Here is a 23,328-nt window from a genome sequence, read left to right on the forward strand (position 1 = left end):
TGAAGAAAAGAAGAAAGTGAATGAATGTTTATAACTGAATCAATTTACATACGCATAAAAATGTGTTTTCTTTTGTATGATTTGTTTTAATGAATTAAGTAACGTTTATGACAACCGTTTTCCAAAACACAATATAGAATGTGAGATATAACAGGATAATGCATACATTTGTCATTTGTTTTCAAAACGGTTACAAAAAAGTGGGACCCCAAAAATGTACTATTGGTGCGTGCAAAACAGTGGCAGGCGGCTGTGGCCCGCGGGCCTGTTCTAATACTAATCAAATATCATCCCATAGGGCCTTGACTTTGACACCACTGGTTTAGAGCTAACATGACCTTACAAAGCCAACAGTGAGGTCTTAAGAGGCACATAACATAGCAAAAAAAACTTTTGAAAAGACATTAAAAAAAAAAAATGTATCTGTAGAATTTGACTAAATAAAACATGTGGACATTACACACGAATGTAACATTTTTAAAACTTTTAAGAATCTTTGTCATCTACCTAGAAAATATACCGTGCAATATATCGTGCAAAGGTTTGTTTAGATTTACAAGGTGAAGCTAATATAATGACATTGAACATTAGACATTTCAACCTTCTTTTGATATAATGTTGATGTTTATTGCTTACAGATTATAAAAACCGTAAATAGAAAATCTAAGATTATTGTGTTTAAACAAAAAAAATGTAAGCCATGATCATCAAAGTTGTATTAAATAGAGGCTTGACATATGTCACTTTACATGTAATGAGTTAATGTCACATATTAGTATCACATTTGAAGTTAATTGCTGACATAAATGGACGTTTACGCGATATTCAAATGTTATGAGTTCCACCTGTATAATATAATGATTGAGCAAAAATGTGATTGGATTGAACATTCACCTACAGAAGGAGCATTGATGTGGCAAATTGTTGTAAGCTTTTGAACACAAACTTAGTCACTGCTGGGTGAGTTTCGTCGTTCCTGGCCAAGTGCTACTCCTCCCTGCTGCGGTACAAACTTGCGCCGGACATGAACTGGAGCCATTACTGCCCACCTCTAAACCGGTCAGAATATGTCTCCTAATGCTCATCTGAATGAGAAGGCATTCATTTCAATTTAATAGGTAATAGCTCTTACATTATTGGTGGTATTCGTACCTGTTGTATTTACGTCAGATGACTGCTGCTGCCTGGGATGAGATTGGCGCGTTTCAAAAACACGACAATCATTGTATGCTGTATGTTCAAATGTTTCAGCATATTGCTTGTTTTTCCTCCTTTTGATGAAAGCATTAAAAGTAGCGCTGGTGTGGTTTTAATAATAAAATGTTGGCAAACTCCGTGCGCGGTTTCCACCCAGTAACACCACATGTTGCTGGCGTCACTACGTACATTTCGTAATGACGTCATCTCCACCTGGAAGAACAGTTAAGAGATTCGCTAGATGAAATGGCAAGCGATTCCAAGGATTTGATACACAGGGAACCGGTTCTGAATAAGAACCGGTTTTCGATTCCCATCCCTACTGCTACATGATGCTTATTAGTGTTTCACTAAAGCTGGATCTGTTTAGCATAGCTTCTAAAACTTGTAGCTCATCGTCCTTATATTCAGGATTAAAAATATATGGTTCTGGACCATTACTTGTCCCAAAGTAGTTGTTTTTGGCTCTCACAAAGTTTGTATGATTTGCATTGTTGTTGGTAGGGAAGGGCTCTGCAGTTGCTACCTCTGTGTCACACAAGCAGATACCATTAGGTTAGAAAAGTTTGGTTTTGCATAATAGGGCCCCTTTAATATGCATCGCCTTGCTTGGTGAAATCATATTTAGTTATACAGTATATGTTTAATATACTACTACTATCAGTATTACTACTACTACTACTATAAATAATGATAAATATCAATAATACATTCACTTATAATAATTAATATGTTCATTATAGTTTGGGTTTATTGGTGCAGGCAGACCAAAACCCCAAATTTGGTTTGGTTCTGTCCGTTAAGTCCTGGACTGCACGTTACCAAACAAACAAACTCCACTAACAAGGAAAACGGACTGTAGTCGGTTTTACCGGACAAAAAATTACAAATGTGAATGCACCCTGAATTAACTCGACCAGCGTGGTCAATTATCCAGCGAGAATTATGCCAAAAGCTTGATGATGGCTACACAAAGTGGTTGAGATCATTTGACCAAATATAAGTGGGGTTTATTGTTTAAATTTAAATGTGTATGTATAATTTAGAGGAAAATAAATAATAAAATAAGTTGAAATGTATGATCCCATTTTTTTGTACGCCATTCCCGGAAAACTAGTTTTTTGTATTGCGTTACCTATCAATGTATTTATTCTGTATGTTTGTGTGTAACTATAGAACAATGCATTAAGTCCAGTTTTATAAACTAAACCAATTATCTTTTAATGGAAAGTGAAAGATCATAGCACACTTCCCCACAGGTTAAAGTACACTTTTGGCGTGTAGGCCCTGTAGCTTTGGAGGCCTAAAGTGTTACCAACTTTCTGCACGGCTTCATTTAGCTGAAATAGCTGCAAAATCAATCTGTCAAATACAGGCTTATGGATGCTATCACATCTCCTGATAGAGCTTTGGGCTACACTGTGTGTCAGTCACTCAATGTTATGCTAATTACAGAATTAATTAGCCCATGTGAAACTTATAAGTAGTGTGTGTGCATTTATTAAAAGATAGCGACCCGGTCTGCTTAATTGGAGGACTTGGACCTTTGAAACTACTGAGCTACATGGACTCATTTGGAAACGGGGAGTTCTTTCACATGTGTCATCTATGGCTTCTAAAAAGAAGTGTTTAAAAAGAGGTATTAACATGAGAGGAAGAACCTACAGACATCTTTATGAGAGAAGAGCCCCTAACTGCACGGTTTAAAGGAATACATTAGGGAGCTTTGTCTAAGCCATGCAGACATTTATGATCGTTTGGTACCTATGAGGAGAAGTGGGTTTTTTTTACTCCATCTTTAAATATGTAAAACAGCTCATGTCATCATGCACTAATCAACAGCACTTGTTTTGAATCTCAGAGATTAAAAAAATTAAGAAAAAACTCAAACTCTAATATCCGAAATGGGTGACTCAGAACATTGACATTAGAAAAATGTCAGCTACATTTGACCACTTGTTCACACGAAAAAGACTTAAGTATAGTAAATCCAAACAGTGAAAGATATACAAACAAGTAATTCTGACAGCCAGCTTTCTGTCTCTCCTCCATTACTCTTAGAATAAACATTGATGTCAACATGTACCCGTGTTTTCTTTACAAAACAATGCCTTAAGGGACAAACAGGCCTCTTTAGTTCTTCACAGCTGTCAAAATGCTTTTGCATATTTTGCTAAGAAAACCTTTTACTATTGTTTCTGAGAAAAACCTGCCTCAATCATGTTTTGGTCTTAAGACCATAAACAAACTAAACATCTAAGGCAGTGCGTACCAAATGAGCCACTCATGTATAACCTTGAAATTGATTCTGGGCACACCGGGGATTATTGATCCTCACAATATTTGACACAGAGCCGAGTCAGAAGTCAACAGGACTCTAAACCAACATGTTGGTCCTAATGCTATCTTCATAACAGGCTGCACCTATTAAAAATATACCATAATCCTTTGATATAGACGAGTGGTTCTCAAACTTTTTTCACCGAGTGCCACCTCAGAAAGAAATTGTCTCTCCAAGTACCACAATAACGAACAATATTTAAAGACGGTAGCGTTGTAGTCCTGGGTATTCATTTAAAAACAAGGTATAGCTTTTATTTAACAAGTATATTTAATAGTTTTGGCTGCTGAAACCTTACACACAGTTTTAAGAGTAACACTGTGTTTGAATATAGGAACATACAACTCTTACATACAATACTTCAATCAAGTGATTTTTTTGGCGTACCACACAGTTTGAAGATCACGTATAGACAGTTTGCAAAATAAATTATACACATGTGGCCGACAATAGAGCTTTTGATTATTACTACCGTTACATCCTTGTAATGCATGTTGATGACACATTCTAGCTATGTCCCGCAAACTTGACAGTGACAAGCGAACAAACACTTATTCAATGCAATGTAGCATTCTCGCTAGCGGCTAAAGTTCCTCCACAGTGCAAGAGCCACTTCTAAGTCAGCAACCCTCACCTCCATGGCGGAAAAGAAACTGTGTTTCTTACAAGTACAATTATCACTGAAGGACAAGAAATAGCTCAACCTGCTACACTACACACCATAGGAGGATATGTTAATTGCTAAGAGAGAGCTCTTGAATGTAAAAGGTGGGCGAATCGATACAAATATGGAACTTTAAGTATAGTATCAATAAATGGTCGATACTACATGGTCAGTATTTTTTGTTATCCAAAAATCGTTTGTCGTTTTTGTTTACATACTCAGGAAATAAGTCTAAGTTTAAGGGCAAAACACCTTGTCTGATTATAATCATGATCAAAAATGTAATAATTCAATGATCTTGAAAAGTTAATGTCTGTATCAGCATTGGTATAACTGATACTGCCCCTGTAACTACTTGGTATTAGATCGATATCGAAATTTGTAGTATCGCCCAAAACAAATATAAGGAAATAGCCAAACAATACAAGAATAAGTGCTTACTATATTTTAACGGAGGTGTAGATAGAACCGTGTTACAACAAAAAGAAACCCAATAATAACCATAAATTAGCAAGAAGATTAATAACAGTTTTGAAAAAATAATACAACCAGAAATGACGCAATGTGTTACACTACTATGATTTGATTAACGTGGACCCCGACTTAAACAAGTTGAAAAACATATTTAGGTGTTACCATTTTGTGGTCAATTGTACGGAATATGTACTGTACTGTGCAATCTACTAATAAAAGTTTCAATCAATCAATCAAAACCGCATACGCCAAACTCGGAGTCTTGGCAACCTGTTTTAAGATGGTTTTATTATAATTTAAATAACATATAATATATCGTGATATACATTGTTATCGGAAGAGGCTGCAATACATACAGCGATACAGATTTTAGGCCATGCTTTCCATTCCCTATACGTCCTGCAAGTCTACTCATCCTGGGGATCAGGATTTTTTAGTTCGAACATGATGATCGTGCTGCTGGGACTCATCTTCAGTAAGTTTCTGGGACTTGGTCAAATGAAGTTATCACTGCTAAACAAGGAGAGGTGGATGCCAGACTGCTGTCACATCCCATCACAGCTCTGGCAAAACGCAAAGCAGGTGCCAGGGAGGCAGGCACCTTGGATCAGGCAAAAACCATCCACCAGCACTCTAAGAGGCTTTCTGAGAGCCCACTGCAGGTGCCAGTCATAATGGGATTTTTGTAAACCTTCAAATTTGACCAGTCTGTTCACTGCTTGGATAAGAACATATCACATCAATCTACTCATACTTACAATAATTTACCAATATCTTACATTGAAAATCATGGAATTTAATCAATGAACGATACAAATTATTTTTCTCAACCCTTGATTCCTGATGATTTGCAAAAAATACATAAAACAGCTTAAAATGTAAGCACAATATTTTGAATAACAGTTAAAATATCTTAATTTAAATAAATATAATAAAACGTGTGAGCGTGAATACCTAGCTTGTAGATTTGGTGTAAATTCAAGGAAAATATAGTTTCCCTTTATGACTTGGGTTGTTGGGGACTTCGCTTTGACATGGCTTCAAATGCCACATATACATACTTTAATATTGTTATCAGGGAGCAGGGTTAATTAAACTAATTAACGCAAATTACCAACTTGTAGCCATACAATAAAATTGTTACGCTATTAATTAAATTCCTGAATTTGTGTGGCATTAGAAGAATGTGAAAGAACAAACAGCTGTCCGTATAACATTTTGGCAACTATTGCAAAATGTAAACTAGTATTGGTTGCCCTGAGCAACGTGTATTATGAAACAAAAAACTCCCAATTTGAAAGAAAAATATAAGCAAAGCACAGCAAAGCAAAGTAGCTCTACCGATATGTTTCTTTTGAAAAAGGATTACATGCACGGAGTCTACATTTGATGGTAAATTACTTGCAAACCACTTGATCCTTGATGCCTACCAAGGCGGTAGGTTCCAAAACTTCAGGCACTGCATTTAGGGACATGTACACTTCAAAGGTACGAAACTCATACCTGCGGAATGATTTAAGAGTTGGCTTGAAAGCAATGTACCCTTCATTAAAAAGCAGAGCCAAAAGTCCTTTAAAACTGCAGCACTTCAAAACTAAGGGGAGGGCTTTCCATTAACTCAATGGAAAAGGGCTGCAGGACTGAATGGTGGCTGTCTGGGTGTGTTTATGTTCTTCTATGTCTTTGCAGCAGAAATGGCCACGGATCCATTAGCCTGATTTGTCACAGCAAGAGCACCCCAAAGATCTCTTATCAGCACAACGTACCTCTCGAGTGGCGAGTCTGTCGCTCATCTCCTCCGCCTTTGCAACGTCCCCTTCAGCTATGGCCGTCTCTATGCTCTTTTCTAGGCCGGACTGCAAAAGAGAGAAAAAAAAATCTGCTTTTTTGGGGAGGAAATAAGGGTAGTGAGGAAGAAAAATCAAAGAGTAACTTCAAAAGTCCCCAGGGCCGTATTTTTAATACGATTGCCATTACTACAAATATGTAGATTTCTCCTCAGAAATGAAAACCTTTTTGATTGGATATTAGAGGGGAAATCTTAAAAATGCTACAGGAGATTACCAAACATAAATGTGACTTTAATTACAAATTTCCATTACGGGACGAAGCAGAGCGTTCTGATCGAAAGGCACGTCTGCTGTGATGAGCCTATCTAAGAAAGCAGACCACCAGATGTCTTCAGCACCAAAATGTCATCATGTTAAAATAAAATATATCATGAGGAGGCTGCAACTACAACTGTCTCCTCTGATGAAATATTTAAGAACTAAAAATACTGCATGTAGATGACAGCAAAAGCGAAGAGTATTGTTCACTTTAAAATAATAATTTGCACGATACGCCATCACTCCCATAACCAGCTATAATTAATTATTATCGGTTGACATTGATTATTAACAATATTAAAATGTATCTTTTGTACCCTAAGAGAAAAACTGACAGACATTCATTATTTTGGGCAAATAAATTATATATGAATTATAAGGAACTGCATTTGAGGGATTGAGGGTGCCTCATTATATTAATGAAAAAAGTTTTGGTTTAATTCAGCTGGTTAATCATTTCAGTCATTATCCTTTCAGAGTTGCTACAGTCAATGTGGATAAATCAGTCCAATCTTAATTTATTTACATAAAAGAAATACACCCCAAATAATTAAGACAATCATTTCAAATTAAAATGAGAACAGTTGTTATTCTCTGGGTCATCTAAAACGCTCGTACAAACTCACACACATTGTGCTTTATTTGCAGTTTCTGTGTACTTAAATTGTAATATTAAAATGCATAATTGCAAAATGTTGATAGATTTCTTGAAGTTATTTCTCCAACCCTCCTTTCTTCTGCAAAGCAAAATTTGGGTTTTTATGAGGATTTGCACAGAGGAGGAGAAACTTAGATCTCACTTTAATCTCAACCACACAAGAAAGGAGTGTCTCTAATCGTATCACTAAATGTAGCTGAACATAATCTTTAATATTCTTTTCAGTGTCAGGTTGAGTATCCAAACGGATTCTTCTAATCCATATGTCATATCGCATAAAACAATAAAAGGACACAGTGGCACGGAAACACAAAAGGATTTGACAGGGGTGTTTCCAACAGTCACTGCAGACAAGGTCTTAAACCTTGCAATCAGATAGCATGGAATGCAGAAGGTTTTATTACCTTCTGTAGGGGGTTGGAACTTGCAGGGGGATAAAATCGATCATTTACACCAAAATACTGCTTAAGCCCATCCCAGTGCTTCTCCGACTTCTCCTGCAACTGACACCTGGCAGGAAATGGTAAAATTTATAGTCAGTAATCTGCAAATTACAAATCAATGTACTTATTTTCTATATACTAAAACAACTTGGCACCTTGTCTCTGTTGGCTGTTCGCTTTTTGTTCCTTGTCAGATGACAAAACAGACAGTTAGACATACAAACATTTACAGTATGAAAATATAGTTTTATATTTTAAGTGCATCCATGAAGTATTCACTGTGCTTCTGTTTTGCAACATTGTTTTATGTTACAGCAAAATACATTCATTTTTGTCCTTAAAATTATACAGACAATAACCCATAATGACAATGTGAAAGTTTTGTTTTTGTTTTTTTTAATTTGCAAATGTATCAAAACTAAAAAAATCACATGTACATACGTATTTACAGCCTCAATACTTTGTTGATGCACCTTTGGTAACAATTACAGCCTCAAGTTGTTTTTATTTTAATACTATGCAATGAGGTGGTGACTTGTCCAGGGCGTACCCCGCCTTCCGCCCAAATGCAGCTGAGATCGGCTCCAGCACCCGCCGCGACCCCGAAAGGGACAAGCGGTAGAAAAATGGATGGATGGACTATGCCACAGGCTTGGCACACCTATGTTTGGGCAGTTTCACCCATTCTTCTTTGCAGCACCTCTCAAGCTCCGTTAGGTTGGATGGCAAAGGTTGGTTTTCATCCAGAATTTTTAATGACAAAAATTAATGTTTTAAATTTTAGAATAAGGCTGTAACATAGAAGCATTTAAGTCCCATCTTAAAACTAATTTATATACTCTAGCCTATAAATAGACACCCCTTTTAGACCAGTTGATCCGCCGTCTCTTTTCTGCTCTGCCCCCCTCTCCTTCGTGGAGAGGGGGGAAACAGATTAGGTGACCACAGATAAGGCACTATCTGTTCAAAGTCGGGACCCGGGGTGGACCACCCATCTGTGCATCAGTTGGGGACGTCTCTGCGCTGCTGACTTGTCTCCACCCAAGACGATCTCCGGCTGGCCCCACTATGGACTGGACTCTCACACTATGATCGAGATCCACTTGACGTCCATTGCAACGATCGCCCAATCAATCAATCAAAGATTATTTATATAGCCCAAAATCACGAGTGTCTCAAAGGGATGCACAAGCCACAACGACACATATATACATATACATATACATATACATATATATATATATATATATATATATACATATATATATATATATTTAGACTTAGACTTAGACTTCCTTTTTATTATCATTCAAATTTGAACTTTACAGCACAGATAAGAACGAAATGTTGTTACATAAGCTCATGGTAGTGCAGGATAAAAAAGCAATAAGGTGCATATATAAATAAATAAATATATATAAATAATATATAAATAAATATATAAAATAAATATATATATATATACATATATATAGATAAATAAATAGATTACTGTACAGATAAATATATTGCACTTTTTCACATGCGTCCGCGTTTATGGATGTATGTTATATTGTTCTTTTTATTCCAGCGAGTTAATCCATTTTGGGGGGAGTTGAGGGGATAATTTAATTATGATGCGTTCAAGAGTCTTACGGCTTGAGGGAAGAAGCTGTTACAGAACCTGGAGGTTCTGCTTCGGAGGCTGCGGAACCTCTTTCTAGAGTCCAGAATATATATGTATATGTATATGTATATACCGGTATATATATATATATATATATATATATATATATATATATATAAAAAAAAAAATATATATATATATATATATATATATATATATATATATATATATATATATATATATATATATATATATACACACACACATATATATACACATATATATGTCGTTTCTACCGCCTGTCCCTTTCGGGGCCGCGGGGTGTGCTGGAGCCTATCTCAGCTGCATTCGGGCGGAAGGCAGGGTACACCCTGGACAAGTCGCCACCTCAAAATTAACATTGTAAAAGTAGAACTTTCAGTGCATCTAGAAAGTATTCACAGTGCTTCTCTTTTTCCACAATGTGTTATCAATCAATCAATCAATCAATCAATCGATCAAGAGTGTCTCAAAGGGCTGCACAAGCCACAACGACATATATATATATATATTTACATATACATTTTAACCCAATGCGGCCCCAGAGTCGTGGCTTGTGCAGCCCTTTGAGACACTTGTGATTTTGGGCTATATAGATAATCTTTGATTGATTGATTGATTGATAATACATTGTGGAAAAAGAGAATCACTGTGAATACTTTCTAGATGCACTGAAAGTTCTACTTTTACAATGTACATTTTGAGGTCGCGATTTGTCCAGGGTGTACCTCGCCTCCCGCCCGAATGCAGCTGAGATAGGGACAAGCGGTAGACATTTGGATGGATGGATGGATGGATGGAATTTAGCTGCGTAGTTTGTCGTGCTGTTATGAATAAGACTAGCTGACTTAAAGGAGAAGTACAAAATACAGTGAATAAACTATTTTTGCTATTAAAAAAAAGCCACCTTTCTTGCGTCGCCGTCTTTTCCCTTTCCCCTGCGTCTTCATGTCATCTTTCTTTCTTTTCAGCTCATTGAATTTCTTAAACACATACAGAGCAGTCCGTTTGTAAGAGACCTGAATGACACGATCATGGATGAATGATAAACAACATACTTGCCACATTCCCTGGGATATACCAGGCAGGTTGCATATGGGCGATTCGATGCTGGCATTGATGACAGCTTTTGCTCGCGTTCCTGCCAGAGAGCCATCTTTGTCCCTTGCAGGACTCTCCCTCTCTTCTCCGGCGTTATTCTCCTGTTCCTCTTCTTCGTCGTCCGGACTCAGCTCTTCTTCAGTTAAACCCTTAGGCAGAAGACCACTGTACATATTAACATACCTTAGGTTACGGAATGCATACAAGTCTCATTTAATGTAATGAAACGCGAAGAAATTGCAGACAAATTCAAGATTAAGCCAGCCGCCGTGAAAATAACTTCGCATTTCCGGGTAAACATGCTGACGTCACGGTGACGTAGGTCTAGTTGGACGAGTCAGATTGAACATTCGCCCTCGCAATGCTGAGCAAAAGACATAAGGATAGTTAATAAAAAGCATACTCATGATAAAAGATAACATTTAATAAAAAATAACAATAATTACATTGAATTGAATCAAATTGTATTGGCTACAGAAGATATCAATACATGGTGAAGTACGATGAAAACTACAAGCCCCAGAATGCAATGTATTGAGTTGTCCCGCTGCTCACATTGCTGCTCAAAGAACAATTCTACACTGGCGCTTACTTATCACGCGTGATGACAACTCATTAACGCTCATGGTGTGTATTTCAACAAAGAGGTAATTGTTTGACTGTGAAATAAGACATGTTTAATGATTTCTAAGAGAAATTGCTCTCTAAATATTTCCCAAAAAGGTTAGCCAACGAGCTACTCAGTTAGGTTTTGGTTGATATAGTTAGTTAAATCGATTCACATCCGAATCGCGGTTCTTTTTCATCCCGATTTTAAATCAGATCATAATATATATTTATTTATTTGTATTATAAATAAGGGGGTCCCCAAACTACGGCCCGCCAGCGTCCAAAATCTGGTTGCGGGGAGTTCCAAGTTAATTTATTTATTATTTATTAATTTTTTATTATAATTTTTGAAAATCTATCGTTTCTAATCCATTTTCTACCGCTTGTTACTCTCGGTGTCTCCTAGCCGCTCAGGCAAATCATTTTGTCTAAAAATGCATTTTCCCATCGATAACGTGACATCCTCGCGCTCGGAATTTGTATGTATATATCCATCCATTTTCTACCGCTTGTCCCTTTTGGGGTTGCGGGGGGGGTGCTGGAGCCTATCTCAGCTGCATTCGGGCGGAAGGCGGTGTACGCCCTGGACAAGTCGCCACCTCATCGCAGGGCCAACACAGATAGACAGACAACATTCACACTCACATTCACACACTAGGGCCAATTTAGTGTTGCCAATCAACCTATCCCCGGGTGCATGTTTTTTTTTGGCGGTGGGAGGAAGCCGGAGTACTATATATATACACACATATACAGCCCGGCCCCCGGCCAAATCTTTTTAACCCAATGCGGCCCCTGAGTCAAAAAGTTTGGGGACCCCTGCTTTAGGCCATTTACTTAACTGTAACCTGTTTTGAAAAAGTTTCATTATAATTGTTATACCAAATAATGCATTGCGAGAATCAGTTCGGTTTGAATGGAGAATCGCGTTAAGTGGAGAATCGATTCTGAATCGAGACCTCAGAATCGAGACCTCACCCCAGGAATCAGAATCGTATCAAATCGTTACGTAGGTTTCCAAAGATTCACATTCCTACTCGATACCTTCAGGCTTGTAAAATATCCACGAGAACGAGTAAATCCACGATTTTAAACCACCATTTTTGCGTCAAAATAACACTTATGCGTTTTTATTTTTAAATGAAATATAAAAAAAATTACTATCCACCCCAAATTTGTTGAACGATCAGGGGCATCGAAACAAGCTTGCTAGTTAGCATAGTTAGCATCATCTAGCTAGCTTACTGTGTTCGCTCTCCGAGCCACAATGTTCGAAAGCACGACTGCTTTCTACTTTGCTGCTAATCATATTTCGATGATTACAATCCAAACACTGTTAGTTCCGAACAAATTGTACAAACGTTTGTAGTTGTAGACTAATTATTAGTAGCCAGTGAGAAAGTGTAACACTGTATATGTATAAGTAGATGTCTAAGTATTTTTACAGAGGGGGCGCGGATAGAGTTACTAAATGTGAAATGTTTTCTGCGTTTTTTTAAATGCATGTTATAGAATTTTACATTACATTTTCAATGACAATAATGTTAGTAAATTATGTACTAAATGGTACATTAAGTATTGTAAGTACATGTAAGTAAAAAAGACAGCCAAAAGAGGTTGGTAGATGAGAATAAATCTGAAGGTAAAATGTAGTGTAGAAATGCACCCAATTGCAGAAAATGTTGTCTTAATTTTCAAAATTTTCTTTCGGAGCTTGCGTGGCAACACATTGTGCCGATAAAAATATTCTTCTTTTTTTGTCAGTTTTTTTCTTTTTTTTCTCAAAGGGTGCTCACATGCCTGTGCTTTAAAAATAACCTGCTATTGCTTGGATTTAAATGATGTCATGTCCTGCTCACATCCGGCTGATTAAATATGCGTAGTGGTCAAGCAGCGTAGGTTCTCAATGGGTACAATGCGCCATTGAGCCTTTCTCGAAAAAAAAAGCCCTATGCTTGTGTTGTTTTTGGCCGTACAAACCATTCAAATTGCGAAAAGGATAAACATTCCTTCAGAGTTCCTCGAGATGAAATCAAGAAGAGTGGAAGAGTGCAAGAAGGAGTCAAAAGGAGCAGACTGAGGTTTGACTGATGTATTTTTACTTGTTTCTTATTGGCCATTGAATTATTATCTTGAATTGTTTGTATTTAATTTCAACAAACAGAAACCAGAAAGTCAGGGTCAATAATACTTCATCAGGAAAGGTACTTCTACGTCTCCTCTCTTGTTTAATTTGTACACAAATGTGTCAGAGTACAGAACAACATTTAATATGGTGATAATTCAATAATAGTTAGTTTGTTAAATGGATATGCAGCCACAAATGTCATATGTGTGTTGAGCCCTTTCCTGTACACACTCTACACCAATGACTGCCGTAGCATCTCACCCACCACAACATACTTAAAATACTCAGATGACACAGCCATTCTCGCACTCCTCTCCAACAGTCAATCCATCCTGGACTATCATAACACAGTCAAACATTTCACAGAGTCATGCACAGCCAGTTATCTGGAAATCAATGTCAATAAAACAAAAGAAATATGGTTCAACCCCCCCTCACCTCAGAACCCCATCATCATAAACACACAAACAGTTAAAACAGTTGACATTTTTAAATACCTGGTCGTAACCTTGGACAATAAACTCACCTTTGATCAGCACACCACGGACATTCAAAAAAGAAGTCAACAAAGACTGTCAGCCATCCGAAAACTTAAATGACTATACGTTGCACCTCATCTCCTGTTATTACTTTACCAAAGCATTGTTCAACCCATCCTTATGTACTGTTCCACATGTTTTTTCACCATGCTTTCTGTAACCAACCGGACCAAACTCACACGCATTACAAACATAGCAGCTAAAATCATCGGCCTACCCACACCCAACATTTCAGACTTAAACCACAGGTCCATCACCCGACTGGCAAAAACAATAGTCCAGGATATCACTCACCCACTACACCAATACATCATCCCACTACCATCAGGGCGCAGGTACAGAACTATCACATTCCGGAGGGCCCGCCTCAGGAAAAGCTTTATCCCTGCAGCTATAGCCGCCCTTAACAGCAGGCCCGGCCGACCTGTCTGACAAGCCTGTAAATGTGTGTTGGTCATGTATGATGTCTTTTTGTTATTTTTTGTGATGTGTAATGTCTATTGTTTAAATGTACGGCAGTGACAATGAATTTCCCCAAGGGGACCAATAAATCTAAATCTAAATCTAATCTAAATATTTATCCGGGGGAGTTTTGATACCAATTTCCTTGACCCAGCCACACACAAAGAATTTGTAGGCCTACGTGTTTTTCCAAGTTTTCATCTGTTTTGTCGTGTAGAATGACGTCTGAAGCACAAGATAGTTCGATATATCTCGGAACCACCCCAACAGATAATCCTTGATATCAAAGGACAAATCTTTTTTTGATAACGTTTAGGGATCTATTGCATGGCAGAGTTTGAGTTGTTGCACGTACCTGCTTTTTGCAGGAATATCTACCGCAGGCCCTGTGTGTACTAAAAAGTCTGTGCACTGCTTGCTGCACAACAGCACCTGACAGAATACAAGCAATAGCAACATACTGTAGTTACTAGTTGCTGGCCAATGAACAAATAGGGGTCCTGTCTGTTTTGACGCTCTACAATAAAGAGAGGTTTTGTATGAAGTGTAAAATGTTAATGTGAATTTTTTACATGTTTTTGTTTAACAAAATGTGTGTGTGATGTGCTACACACGGACACACCGTACATAGATGCCCCATTGAGTGGGTTCGCCATTTCTGCGCTACGTCAGCGTGTCCGCCATATTGGATATGGCAGATCTGCCCCTTAAACTAAAGCAAGGACATGGATGAAAGTTAAAATAAAAACAATAAATGTTTTTTTTTAGTTTTTTGGAGGCTGGTTTCACCTCGGGAATCTACAGTATTGTGCGTGATAATTTGTAGCATTAGCTACAATGTCAGCAAATTCTGTTGATAAAATTCTGTTATAATAGTGTAAATACAATCAAAAGTATTTTTTCAGTCTTACCCTTGAAAAGTAATTTCACAAGATGTGGTTTGGAGTGGACTCAAAACTGGTTGGTACAATTCCATGCAGCACATGAATGAGGCATCGTCTCCGTTCGGTTTTCTAATATGGCGGCTACGTCAACGTATGATTGATTCAGTGCTAAAAACGGCACCTACGTATATACAGGTGAAACAAAAAAATGTGGATATCGTGCAAAAGTTCATTCATTTGAGCAGTTCAACTTCAAATGTGAAACTAATATGTCATATAAGCTCATTACCATGCAAAGTGAGCGCATTTATGTGTTTTAATTTTGATGATCATGGCTTACAGTTTTGAAAACCACAAATTTTATGAGATTTTCAATTCAAGGTTTTCATAAACCGTAAACCATAATTATCAAAATTACATCAAAAGAAGGCTTTACCTACAGTATGTTGAGTTGCATGTTATGAGCCTATGTCACATATAAGTTTCACCTTGTAAATCTAATTGTTGGAATGTCTATGGCTGTTCTCATTCATCCAGGTCATTGTATTCTCAGGGCATTTAATCGATTGCAATAAGACTGTTTGGTTTGTCTTAGAAGACGTTTCGCCTCTCATCCAAGTAGGCTTCATCATTTCATGCTCATAGACTTAGATTGGTCAGATCTGGTGTTAGACTTAGATTGTTCAGATTTATTCTCACAACTGGTGCCAAAACCTCCAATATTCACCCTCCAACACCAGGATTGTGTGCATGGGCAAGGATGTTTCCTTGTTATAGTTGTGGAGAAGGACAAAGTTGTTTTTCTAATATGTGTGTGGCTGGGCCATGTGTATGTTAGTTAACCTAACTCCCTGACAACCTCAAGAGCAGTGCTGGGTATTGGGTTAGAGCCTACTTCAGCTTCAGTCGGGCGGAAGGCAGGGTTCACCCTGGATAAGTCACTACCTCATCGCAGGGTCAACATAGATAGACAACATTCACACTCACATTCACACATTAGGGACCATTTAGTGTTGCCAATCAGCCAATCTCCAGGTGCATGTCTTCATAAGTGGGAGGTTTCCAGGGCACCGGGAGAGAAGGTCCCACTGCATATAAAAAACCCCAAAAAAACCAGAGTCGGCCGATCCAACCCACCCCCACAGGTCCGGGGACAACTCCTGACAAGTCCGCACCACACCACCAACACCCCGCCATGGCACGCACAATGCCCGCGAGCAAGGACACTCACCACTCCCACCATAGTCCCGCCGCCACTGACGTCCCAGAAGACACAGTTCTCTTCACCCCTGGGACCGCCGCAGTAATCCTGACCCCTCTAAAAAGGTCAGCAACACGAAGGAGCCCAAGAGCGGTGCCACGGTGCCTTCCACCAGCACCAGCCCCGGCTCCGTACGGCCCAGCTGTGGAAACTCTAGAGAGCCGTACAGGCCAGGCCAAAAAGGCCCCGGGACTAGGCACAGTGCCGGCAAAAACCGCAGCCCACAGAGCCTCTACTGGTTGAGGAGGTGAAGAGGGATGTGCCAACCCCCCAAATCATCCCACCTGTGCATATGATGTGGGTGTGTGTAATGCCCTGAGAGTGTCTTGAAATTAGGAGGTCAGACAGTCCCTATTGATGTGTATGCTGTAGTGCAAGGATGACATGTATGCGGGTGGAAACTATTGATGCAATTCAAATTGGGGGAAAGCAGGGGCATGGTGGGTCCCTCCCATAACAAGCTCCCTCAAAATGTAATTGTCTAACATGCAGTTAAAATTGAGGGATAGATGAACAGGGGACACGTCATGAGGACTGGAGCCCCAAAGAGGGATCCTCAAACCCCCATCATGCCTCCCTGCAAGCCGACCCATCAAAGTCCTATAGTTGTGTGTGCTGTAAATGGGAAGAGTGGGGAGTCCACACACAGCCCCACGACCCACCAATCAATGCAGGAGGCGACCGAGAATTACGGCCAGGAGGCCAGCCCCCACAACCTAGTACCCGGCATGCTTCTTAGGGCAACCATACCCGGCCCCGACAGCAAACGAACTCTGTACACGCTGCACTCCAAACAACCTTCACACATTCTGCACGACAAAACAGATGACAACTTGGAAAAGCTTCTTTGTGTATGGCTGGGTCATTTGGTATCAAGACTTGCCCGGATAAATATGAATTGTTTATAATCGGGCAAGGTTGCATTTCAAGATTTAACTTCACGTTTATCACCATCTTTGTTGCTTTTGTACGCGCCGTTTATGAGTAGCATGTTTTTCCCCGCCGTCTTTATCAAAATATAACTATTGATGTCAACATTGTGTCTGTGCTGAAAGTTTCCTTTATGATTGTTGTCTTTGGTAAAAGCTTAACTCTTTTATGTTTTGCTGACACTTGCTTGCTAAATAAAAATTTAGACACGCCGAGTTGGTGCTTTTTGAAACCCTCTTAGCAAACATCCATCCATCCATTTACTACCGCTTATTCCCTTTGGGGTCGCGGGGGGTGCTGGAGCCTATCTCAGCTACAATCGGGCGGAAGGCGGGGTACACCCTGGACAAGTCGCCAGCTCATCACAGGGCCAACACAGATAGACAGACACACTCACATACACACAATAGAGCCAATTTAGTGTTGCCAATCAACTTATACCCAGGTGCATGTCTTTGGAGGTGGGAGGAAGCCGGAGTACCCGGAGGGAACCCACGCAGTCACGGGGAGAACATGCAAACTCCACAAAGAAAGATCCCGAGCCCTGGATTGAACCCAAGACTACTCAGGCAAACATGTGTGAGAAATACAACTAATATCAATGTAATACTTAAATGGGAAATAATAAACGTTAAAAATATATCTAACAGACCTTTGACAAAGTGATCACTGCAAACTTGCATTCTTCGACTTCGCTCCCTTGGACTTAAGAGTGTGCTGCTTTTCTCGTCGTTGTTTCGTAAAATCTTGCACTCTTCTGCCCTTTTGATCAATTCTCTAGAAATGTTAAAGAAACGTTTATCCTTTTCGCGATTTCAACGAATACAAACCAAAAACAACGCAAGCATTGAGAATTTTTTCATCGAGACAGGCTAAATGACGTTTTGTAGCCATTGGGAACAGAGCTAACTTGACCACCACACATATTTAATGAACGTGAACAGCACCTGACGTCAGTAACATCCAAGCAATATATGTTCATTGTGCTCCACACCGATTTTGATTTAGTGTTATTGACAGTTTTTATTACTTCAGCCTGGAGATATTACAATAGTTGCTGTTGGTTTGTCTCTCTGTCAATTAGTTAGTTAGTTAGTTAGTTAGTTAGTTAGTTAGTTAGTTAGTTAGTTAGTTAGTTAGTTAGTTAGTTAGTTATCAAAATAACAAAAAAACTCATGATTTTCATGAAACTTGCAGGAAATGTCCAAAATGGAATAATGAAGAAATTATCACTCAGTTTCTTTCCTTTTGCTATAGATAACTCAAACAGTTATGGGTAGATGATCTTCTACCTTTCAGGAAATGTCTAAAATTATATAAGGAACAAGTCAGTATTTTCCGCACTATAAGGCGCACCTAAAAACCTCTAATTTCTTCAAAAGCTGACAGTGCGCCTTATAATCCGGTGCGCCTTATATATGGACCAATATTGTGCCACAACAGGTCTCGCAACTACGGTAACTAAGCCGATTTAATTTTTCCCCTTCTACGGCTGCTTACCGTAGAAGAAGAAGCGCTTCTTCTTCTACGGGGGAAAATGAAGTCGGCGGCTGCTTACCGTAGAAGAAGAACTTCTTCTGCGGGGGAAAATGAAGTCGGCGGCTGATTACCAAAAATGAAGTCGCGGCTGATTACCGTAGTTGCGAGACCTAAACTTTATGTAAAGACCCAAAAATGGCTCCTATTAAGAGACACGCTTACGACGCAGAGTTTAAACTCAAGGCGATCAGTCACGTAGTAGAACACGGGAATAGAGCAGCAGCGAGAGAATTCAACATTAACGAATCAATGGTGCGGAAGTGGAGGAAGCAACATGATGACCTGCGCCAAGTAAAGAAGACTAAACAGAGTTTCCAAGGGAACAAAGCAAGATGGCTACAGTTGGTGGACAAACTCGAACAGTGGGTTGTTGAACAGAGAGCAGCAAGTAGAAGTGTCAGTACAATCACTATTTGTTTTATTGACATTCCCTTTAGCGCAGCTCCATCTAATGGATGCATAAGGTAACCCCGGCCTCTACTGTAGCGTCTATTCTATGCGCCTTATAATGCGGTGCGCCTTATATATGAACAACGTTTTAAAATAGGCCATTCATTGACGGTGCGCCTTATAATCCGGTGTGCCTTATAGTGCGGAAAATACGGTACATCATTACATGATCCGGGTCATTTCTACTATGTTACCTTATGTTTTCTTTACAAGCTTCAACTTCTGATAAACATCACCTAATATAGTAGTCGGGGAAACATTTATTAATTAAAAAAAACTATAGCAAGAAAGTGTATAAAGTATACAGTAGCCCTGCAACTACTAGTAGTAATATTAAATACTTGGTTTTAGAAACTTTAGAATTATTTTGGTAAGCAGAGTAATTTGCTCAGGCAACAATCAAGCCAAGCGAGTTAGTGTTTAAAAACACTAGCATTTTCTGCAAGGTGAGGTCTATAATTTACCAGGAATCCGTCAAATGTTAGCCTATTTTTGTGCCATATTTCTGGTGAGATAAGCTTCCTTATATGACCCTCGTTGCTATGGGCATTACATTATTACTAGGATGATTAGCATGCAAATCTTGTGTAGCCCCGAGCGCTGGCACATGCACATCTACCCTTAAATTGCTCTTTCACTCTCATTCCCATTAAGTTTTCTTTTGGTAGCTTCTATTTGCAAAGCTGCAATACGATTGCACTTTGTGTCTCATAAGGTGGAAATGGGTTGAGGGAAGGCTCATGTTTTCAGGTACAGCCATACTATAGTAGTTCATTTTGTTTACACCACTGAATATAGTTGATAATGATAATGTCAGTACATTAGCTATTTTCATTCTGCAGGCAAGTTAAATGTTGTATACGTGGGCACTACAATCGCAGGGGTCTCAGGGTTATTCTATTTAGTTATGTTATTGTTTGTCAATCAGTTACTGCTCAAATTGAATGCAAAGTTCATCAAACAGGAGAAATAATAGACTCTCTATACTATATATGGGTCAGTCAGATTCATTACTATGCAAGTAGATTTACAAGTAATTGCAGTGGTACTTCAGTTTTTGTACGCTCCACTTTTGGCCTGATTTGGTTTTTGGTTAAATATTTCGCCAAAAGTTTTTCCCAGTTTTTGTCTCAGTTATAATACGGCCAAACATTGCACGTAACAAACTCCATTTGCCAGCGTATATTCTACTGCACTGAATTGGGTGTCCAAACAAAAAGAATAGTGAAGAAAAATGGTGGTTCTTTTAGAGTTGGAACATTAGACATATCAAGATTAGACGGGAAATTGTCTTTATTCATCTTCATTAAACATTAGACTGTAATGTACAAAACCGTATATATTTTTCCCATGAGAAAAATATATACGGTTTTGTACATTACAGTCTTTGCAGGATCAATGCTTACTGTACCACTGTGTATGTTCATTGTGCGTAGGATCTTGCACACAACACTTACATGCACAGTGTATGTAAGAGATAAATCACTTATTAATAATATTAATACATTTGCTGTTTAAAGAGTGTTATTCAAAGAGTGGGCCATAACTTAATGGGAATGAGAGTGAAAGAGCAATTTAAGGGTAGATGTGCATGTGCCAGCGCTCGGGGCTACACAAGGAAGCCAACAATTGCAGGAACCTTGTCTTGTCCTTGACCTCCTGATACCATAAATGAGTGAGTTAAGTTTTGCGCACATAAGTGCAGTGCACGTAAAACTGGGATGATAGGGCTTATGTTATATTGAATGTCATCTTGACGAGACAAATCTCAAACCCATCCTCTAAAATATGCAGTCATTAACTGGTGTCACTCAGTCAGCATTATCAGTACTTTAATTACGTCTATGACACTTTGATGAGCAAAGAAAACACACCCGACTCATCGTGTAAATAAAAATGTCTCCCTATCGGCGTATTATGGATACGGCAACAGCAGAAGTCACACTGATTTGCAGGTGTGTAATTTGTTGTGAGTTTAGACACTGTGTTGGTTTTGTTCTTTGAACAAGGTGATGTTCATGTACGGTTCATTTTGTGCACCAGTAAAAAAACATGGGGAACATATTCACCATTAATTAGTTGCCTATTAACATGAAAATTAGTAACATATTGGCTCTTAACTAGTCATTATTAAGTACTTATTAATGCCTTATTTGGCATGGCCTTATTATAACCCTAACCCTCTAACCCTGGCCCTAACCCTCTAACCCTGGCCCTAACCCTCTAACCCTAGCCCTAACCATAACCAAATAACTCTAAATTAAGTCTTTGTTGCTTAGAATATGTTCCCCATACTAAAGTGTTACCAAAAACATATAACTTTGTCTTGAATTTGAAAAAAAACAACATTTTATTTTTCACTAAAGAAGGGTTCGGTGAATGTGCATATGAAACTAATGGGGTTCGGTACCTCCAAGAAGGTTAAGAACCACTGTACTAAGACCTCGTGTACAATTAATAACAACTGCCAAAGTGGCGCAGACCGCCTTATTTAAATTAGATTTTTGCGTGTACTACTGGCATATGGGCCCATGGAAACACTCTTTTCTCTCTATATTCATGTTATTATGCTCTCCAAACTGTGGGGTTTTGCACACATTTATAATCTGTCAAACCTTTTTTGTAATATAAAATCACAATATATAGACAGCAGGTACTATTTTTAGTTTTTTTAAAAGCTCTGCAAGAAAAAATGCATATTGCAATACGCTTTTCCATGTAGTAGATATACTAGTGTATTTAATAATAAAAAAAGGAACGCCGTTAAAAGAAAATAAACGCCACCAGGCACCAAAAGGCATCAATTACATTTTTTTTAATCGGCCCCTTAAGTCAGCTAGCAACTAGAAAAGTCTAAAATTATTTTACTGACTAGATGATGTGTCAATTATTTTTTGTTTATGACAGTCCAAATATGTTGACACACACATGTAGGATGAAGGACTATCCGTCCATCTGTTTTCGTAGCGCAATCCACTTCTTTTTTCAAAGCCGTGTGTGTAACTGTGTCAGTTTGCACCAAGGGTGTACTGTAACGATATGAAAATGTCATATCACGGTTATCGTGACAAAATTTCACTCGGTTATCAATATTATTGCAGTATTGTTGATTGTGGTCATAAAGTACTTATGTACACACTGCAATCTTTTGTCCAAGTTATTATTTTGGTAAATAACTAAAATGAATAGACACACTGTTGGAAAACTCACTGTTAGAAAACATGCCATTTGCTATTGATAATATCATATAATGCATAACCATTTAAATATATTATAAAAAAGAAAACATGTATTGATCAGCTGTATGTATTTATTGAACACCTAACTCAAGTATTGAAATGGTTGAGGACTGGATTAATGCAACCTTGAAGCCTAACAAGCAAAAGACCATTGATGACTTCATGGATACAATGTATAGCATGAGTTTATATCGTAAAATCACAAGGCCAAACAGAATCACAGGGCAGCGTGACATGCTTATTTATAATATATGTACTTTTGATTTTAATAATAATACTACAAAGTCTGCCAATAACTGACATCAGTGATCGTCTACCAGTTTTCACAATCTATGATGAAAACTACAGTATGAGGAACATGGATGACAAAAAGACACTTTGAAGACAATGCACAGAGAAAAGTGTGAATGCTTTTAAGATCCTAGGGAACAACGTTGGTAAATGTGTACAGTGAAAATGATGTAGATGATGCATATGGGAATTTTCTTTTATACTTTCTCGATGCTTGTTGATTGTTCATGGAAACAACTTGGGTAGAAGCAGAAGAACTATTAACAATGGATGAGAAAAGAACTGAAGCATGCTTGTAACAAGAAGAAAACATTATATAGAACATTTATATTAAACACAAAGATTTATAGACATATAAATAAGTA

At 38.3% G+C, this 23,328-nt stretch overlaps 1 protein-coding gene across 1 annotated transcript in view; it reads right to left on the reverse strand.

The window, feature by feature from the left end:
- fam204a (family with sequence similarity 204 member A) overlaps positions 1-10,927 on the reverse strand; it is a 35,453-nt gene extending 24,526 nt beyond the window's left edge. The window contains exons 1-5 of the mRNA XM_061961911.1: positions 10,589-10,927; positions 10,438-10,513; positions 8,041-8,071; positions 7,847-7,952; positions 6,443-6,532 (exon numbers count right to left, since the gene is read on the reverse strand). Of these exons, the coding sequence (XP_061817895.1) occupies positions 6,443-6,532; positions 7,847-7,952; positions 8,041-8,071; positions 10,438-10,513; positions 10,589-10,804 (519 nt within the window). The 5' untranslated portion in view covers positions 10,805-10,927. The remainder of the gene's footprint in view (positions 1-6,442; positions 6,533-7,846; positions 7,953-8,040; positions 8,072-10,437; positions 10,514-10,588) is intronic.
- Between the last annotated feature and the right edge of the window lie 12,401 nt (positions 10,928-23,328).

The sequence above is a fragment of the Nerophis lumbriciformis genome, linkage group LG02 (assembly GCF_033978685.3).
Source record: "Nerophis lumbriciformis linkage group LG02, RoL_Nlum_v2.1, whole genome shotgun sequence".
Classification (NCBI taxonomy): domain Eukaryota; kingdom Metazoa; phylum Chordata; class Actinopteri; order Syngnathiformes; family Syngnathidae; genus Nerophis; species Nerophis lumbriciformis.